We start from the raw sequence: 6404 nt of genomic DNA, 5'->3' as shown, positions 1-6404 counted from the left end.
ATCACCCAAAAACAATTTAAAGATAATAATTAGTTGTCTAATGACCAACCTTCTCAAATTATAATTTGAACAATCTCAGACAAGAGGATAGCATGTAAAGATAACAAAATATATTTAGTTAGAGTTTAATATTGTATAAAGTTGTCTTTAATTTTAAGAATTAAGTTTAGCCTTCAAGTTTAGGTTGTTAGTTAAAAGGAACAAATTACAAATAGATCATGAGTTTATATAGACCTATATCTCACATTGCTTAAAAAAATAAAGAAAATAAAACTTAGAGATTATATAAAGATCTGTTTTGTAAATTTTATTTACAGAAGAATTGATGTATGATATTTTTAGAAAATTTACTCGCAATAAAAAAGACTAAAAAAGAACAAACTATATATTTTTCACAAAATTTTTCTTATCGCACATTTTAACCGTAACGGCAATGGATAACTAACCCTAAGTCTTGAACTCAAAAATCCAAGAAACAAAAACCTTACTTTTACCAAGTAAGGCAAAGCCTCCATTTGATTTTTTTATTAGGTATATTTAAATAGACAAAATAGAAATATAGGACTTGGTGCCTTTGCAACGACAGCCCAAGCCTACGTGTAAACCAAACCAAGTCGGCGTTCTCGGTCTCCTCTCACCTCCTCCAACACCCCCCTTTCTTTTCTTTTCTTTTCTTTCTTTTCTCCCTGTTTCTTGGGAGGGACTTGCCTGAAACTTTGGGTCGCTTATCGTTCCCACAACCCAAAAACAATTTCAACGCATCAATCTTCTTCTTCTTTTTTTTTTTTAAGTTAAATTTTTTCTTTCCTTGTTTTTCTTCTTGGGAATCTCATATATTTTATATGTCCTACAATTTAATAGAGCCTACTGAATTGATCAGGTGAGTTATTTTACTTTTATTTTCTCATTTGACGTCCGAATAATCCATGCTCTCTTTTTTTCCCTCATAAATTCTTTTCTTAATTTTGTTTCTAAACTGGAAATTTGAAGCATTAGGATCGAACGCCGTTTAGATTTCAATGTATACTAATATCATAGAAGAAATAAGAGGCTTGACTGCTTTAGCACTTCCTGTCTTTTTCTGTAATTTTTGTGATTTGTCAATATTCAACCTTTTAATTCACGCCGAGCAATTATTCATTGATTAGATAAAATTCCTGTTTAATCCTATATATATATATATTCTTATTCTCTCCAAAAAAGAGCAAAAGTTGATTAATGATGAAATATTTAGGCTGCGCAGACAAGTGGGTTTTATTTTTATATTTAAAATTTAATTCCAGAATTTATTGGGTTTCATAAATCTGCAGACTAACTTCTTTTTTTCTCTTCTTCCAGGAAACTGTATATTTGAAGGAGTTTAAGTACTTCAAGCTCTTATCTAGTTGGAGAATAAACTTTTTACTGGAATTCTGTTTTTAATTGAAAATGAGAGCGGCCGTTCGATCAGTTCGCAACATAAGATCAGCTTTTCCACAGCCGATGAAAAGTTATTCGAGTGCCTTTGTAAGGAAACCAAGCCATTTGATTGAAATCAATTCTACTTCTGTTTATAGACTTCCTGATAATGCCGAAATCGATAGATTTTTATTCCCCGCATTTTTTATATCAACACCTTTCTCAACGGATGCTTCAAGTAAAGTTGACATCACAGGTTCTATTCCCTTTCCATTCTTTTCTGTTTAAGTAGTAAATTTGCTTAGGAAATACACCTGATGCTAAATTGTTGTTTTATTTTATTTTTTCATTATTATTATTATTATATGCAGAGGTGAACAGAGGAGGCCCCCTTGTGGAGTATGAACGAAGAATTGCAGCTGGTGAACTCTTTGACGGTGATGCCTGCCAGGTATGAATTTCTCTTTAGGCTTGCTTTTTTTTATTATTTATTTTGTTTTTGAGGATAAATTGTTAAGTAAATAAAATTATAAGGGTCTTATTCTTGATATTCGAGTTGTTGTTTGTTTGAACCGACCGATTATCAATCAAAAGCAATGCCCTATTTGGATGTAACTTTGCTCACCTGCTCAATACTTAATAGGAATTTCGTGTGACATGGCTTGTAACATATGGAGATCATGTGTTTGTAGTTATTAATTGGTTTGTAATATATGGAAATCATGTGTTCTGCTGGTATTGTGCTAGGCAGTTTTGAGGTGTGGTGGTCAGGTAGCATTGTGACATTATTGTAATAGTGATTTTTGCAGGTAGGCACTTTAAGAGAACTTCAAAGACTTTATGATGAGATTGTTGAGTCAGCTGCAGCCTGTCGGTTGGATCGCTATGCGGTTCCTGAGAAACCTGTTAGGTAATGTTCTGCTTTATTGCCCTCATGTTAGTCCCCTGTTTTCCCATTTTGTTTATTTATGGATAGCCTGTATTCATGCTGTTCATATTAAACACAATTTAGTTTTACTGCATTCTTCTTGTTTTATTTCATTCGTCAATATTTAGTTTTTCTTCAGGAGTAGGTGGTTTTGGTCTCGTTTAATGCCACAGTCTTCATACTCCCCTGTCAAGGGACTATATCTTTACGGAGGAGTAGGCACTGGGAAAACTATGTTGATGGACCTCTTCTTTGATCAATTGTAAGTTTCATTAGCATGTTTATTTTGGTAATTTATCATATATCATGCTGTTAGTTACAATAATGGAGACAAAATCTTATTCAACTCAAAATATGGGTATATGTCCACATAATATATGGTTTCTGATGTGTGTAAACCTGTGATATCTGACTCATCATTGCTAGCCGTCCCAACTGCTCATACTTGCTGATCCCTATCATACGTTCCATTTCCATTGTTTCAGGCCCTGCAATTGGAGGAAGAAAAGGATCCATTTTCACGACTTTATGTTGGATGTCCACAGCCGCTTGCAGGTGAGAATATGTATGATTGTATGTTTCTCCTAGTTGAAGAAGTTAGTGATTAAGTAAGAAACACCTTGTATTGCAGACAAGACTTAGAAATGAATATAGTGATCGAGCTGTTTCAATTCAACTTCTGTTTTGCTCATTATTGTTAAGTATAAATTGGCATCTGATGATATTTCAACCTTAAAGTTATTGATAGTGTCAGTGACAATTACCTGAATGTGCATATTTGCCAGGTTGCAACCTGTTTATGTGTATTTATTTATGCACCAATGTCCTAATGTGTATGTGTGTATGTACTATGTACTTGATCAGACATAAGATTTTCCCATTTTCAAGATTTCACAATTAGTTGGAATTTTTTGACAAAACGATCTTCTTCTGATGCTTTGGTGAGTTATAACAATGACTAACTATTGCAGAGGCACAGGGGTGTGGCAGATCCACTTGAAGTTGTGGCAGGAGAGATATCTGATGATGCGATTTTACTGTGTCTAGATGAATTTATGGTACAACGTTTGTAGTTCTATTAATTTTTCTCAAACAAGGGAAAAAGTTATTGAATTATCATTTATTATTCTGATTAACATTCAAATCAGTTTCTTCATATTTCTGAAGTCAAATTTTGATTTGCACATTTGTGGTCTTTTGTAGGTGACTGATGTAGCTGATGCATTAATATTGAATCGTCTCTTCGGACATTTATTTAGCAATGGAGTTGTAAGTAAACATATCTTGTTGTAATTGTAATTATTTTGTGTTGGCACTCATTTTCTATTTAAATTAACATTAAACTTAATTGCTTGGACTCTGATGGGAGGAAGTGTAGATACTTGTTGCAACTTCAAATCGTGCTCCAGATAATCTTTATGAAGGTGGATTGCAGAGGGATCTTTTTCTACCCTTCATTGCCACTTTGAAGGTATGGGTGCAGACATCTTCTTAATGTAGTAAATTGGGTATTTGATCATTTGGTGGGTGGTAAGTGAAGTTCAATGACCTGTTCAAAAGTTGCTAAAATATCCGGAGCATATGTTTCTGTAGGAAAGATGTGTTGTTCATGAAATTGGTTCAGCAGTAGACTACCGGAAACTGACCTCGGTATGATATAAATCATTCTTGTGTAGATTGACTGAAATTTCATTTCTGCCAATCTAGCCTGAAATTATCATATTCTGATTCTGATACTCAGGCAGAAGAAGGTTTCTACTTCATTGGCAAAGATTTGTCCAGCCTACTAAAAACGACCTTTCAGCAGTTGATTGGTGAACATGTTGCCCGTCCACAAGTGGTTGAAGTAGTTATGGGTAGGACGTTGCAGGTATGTGCTATTGTACTAAATTCTATTGAATGTAGGGTACATGTCTTGATTGATTGATAATGTTTCCTTTTTGTTTCTTTTGACCAGGTTCCTCTTGGTGCTAATGGATGTGCTTATTTCTCGTTTGAGGAACTTTGTGACAGACCTCTTGGGGCTGCAGACTACTTTGGATTGTTCAGTAAGTGATACTCGAGCAATGTTGACGTCTAGACTGCTTTTATTGTTCTGAGTCTCAACTGATTAGGATAAGGATGTCTTGAATAATTTTGGTACTTCAGATTAGAAAAATAATTTATAGTTATTCCTACGGTAAACTGGCATTCATTACCAATAACTGCATGAAAATGTCTGATTTATTACGTTAACCGTGTTCCTCCAGCATGAACCGAAGAAACCATATTCATTTTTACAAAATTTGGTCTCCTTGATGTATTTGACACACTCATTTTGTCAAAGGGAGGCTTCCTTGGTCGCGGAGCAGCCTGTGGATTTAGTTCTTTTGATGGAAGATGCGTTAGGCATCTCCTTTTGGTTAATTTTTCTTTTTTCTTGGATATGTTCCAATTATATTTCTCATATTACCTTCTTCTTGCAGAGAACTTTCACACCCTAGCGCTGGAAGGTGTTCCAAAATTCGGGCTCCACAACAGGACAGCAGCATATCGGTTTGTCACTTTAGTTGATGTATGCTCCATTGCTTCTTATATAGGTTTGACTGTTTTTGGATCTCATAAGACTAGTCTTTCATAGTTACAGAGAAGTGTTTTATCTCATTTCTTTCTTTATTGTCTCTAGATAGATATTGGTTTGGTTCTATATGAGATACAGTAAATGCATGCAGAGCAGTATTGTGAGTACTGGAATGATTCTGTTTACGGTGAATGAATTGCTACCTAGCAGTCCTGTTGGGATGAATGAAAATATATGATAGATCCGTATCTTGACTTTGATTCTTCAATGTTATAAAAAAGAAAAAGAAAAAGAAAAGCAAATGTTATTTCTCATTTGCCCATCCTGTTTCAGGTAATGTATGAGAACAAGGCCAGATTGTTGTGTACTGCTGAGGGTACCCCACTAGAACTATTTGAAAATATCGTAACCGTTTCAGATGCCCAGTATATGGCTCCTAGAACCTCCTCGAGGTCAAGAAGAAATGATGATTCAAACCTTTGTGTGGATAATGAGTTGGGATTTGCAAAGGACCGCACCATTAGTAGGTAAAAATGCTAACCTTCTTCACATATAAACCGTGTCTTATTTATGTTTCTGAACTTTTTTACTTGTACTAGTTTTTCGTTAGTTTTTACTGCAATCAAACACCAGTTGATATGAGCGTACCCTGCTGACTCTGAGGTTTAAAGCTTTTACTTCTGTTTAGTACTTCATGTCTGTTGCTCAAATTCTTTGTTATCCAGATTCGGAAGTGAGTAGTAGATGCAGGCATGGTTAACTTCTTTCTATATATATATTTGGAAGATTATAACTTCATACCTATGTCCGACAATTTGGAATGTTTGGTGTTGGGTAATTAGGCATATCCAGGATGACATTGATTTCTTTTAAGAAAATCTGACTCTGAAATACAATTATGCAGACTAACAGAAATGAACAGCAAAGAATACCTTGAACAGCACGCCGAGGAGAGGCAGCTTTCTCAGCAATTTCCCAAGGCAGATGCCGCTCAAGTATAAAAGCATACAGCCAAGATGTGTAATTCTAAACCCAATAACAAAGACATACATTCAACAACGTTTCAGCTGACCCCTGTTGCCTTCGGTCACGAATTTGATCAGGACAACTTTGCATTTCATTTTTATTTTGTTTGTTGTTGGTTGGATCTATGTATGTTAGCAACCACATAGTCATTTGTGTTAGTTTGGATTAAAACGTGACCTTCAAATTTTAACCATATTTAATAATAATAATGAATAATCCAAGTGTTTTTATCTGGTAATCTTTATATAAATATGAACTTTAAATTAACTACAAGTAAATGATGTAAATGCATTTTAAATTTAAGGAAGCATATTTTATTTTATTAATTTATTTTAAAATTAATAAATTTTAATTATTAAATTAATTTTTATAAAATTTGTTACAAGAAAGTTTTAATATTTAATAACTTACAGAAAGCTTTTGATATCTATTCTTTTATTACATTTGAGGGCATAACCATTTTCTAAAATAGAATATAATTATCCATCTATG

General features: G+C 33.9%; 1 protein-coding gene across 1 annotated transcript; it reads left to right on the top strand.

Moving 5' to 3' along the window:
• The first annotated feature begins 566 nt into the window (after positions 1-566).
• On the top strand, positions 567-6142 carry LOC105791005 (uncharacterized). Its single transcript, XM_012618856.2, has 15 exons — positions 567-880; positions 1339-1654; positions 1770-1849; positions 2208-2308; positions 2466-2588; positions 2812-2881; positions 3298-3384; positions 3530-3595; positions 3705-3797; positions 3920-3976; positions 4068-4196; positions 4284-4374; positions 4792-4880; positions 5220-5413; positions 5791-6142. Exons 2-15 carry the CDS (start codon positions 1429-1431, stop codon positions 5885-5887), a joined length of 1503 nt encoding a protein of 500 aa, XP_012474310.1. The 5' UTR covers positions 567-880; positions 1339-1428; the 3' UTR covers positions 5888-6142.
• Positions 6143-6404: the final 262 nt, after the last annotated feature.

Source organism: Gossypium raimondii, chromosome 8, assembly GCF_025698545.1.
Source record: "Gossypium raimondii isolate GPD5lz chromosome 8, ASM2569854v1, whole genome shotgun sequence".
Classification (NCBI taxonomy): Eukaryota; Viridiplantae; Streptophyta; class Magnoliopsida; order Malvales; family Malvaceae; genus Gossypium; species Gossypium raimondii.
Note: the sequence above shows the minus strand (reverse complement) of the source record. Positions and strands in the feature narration are given on the sequence as shown.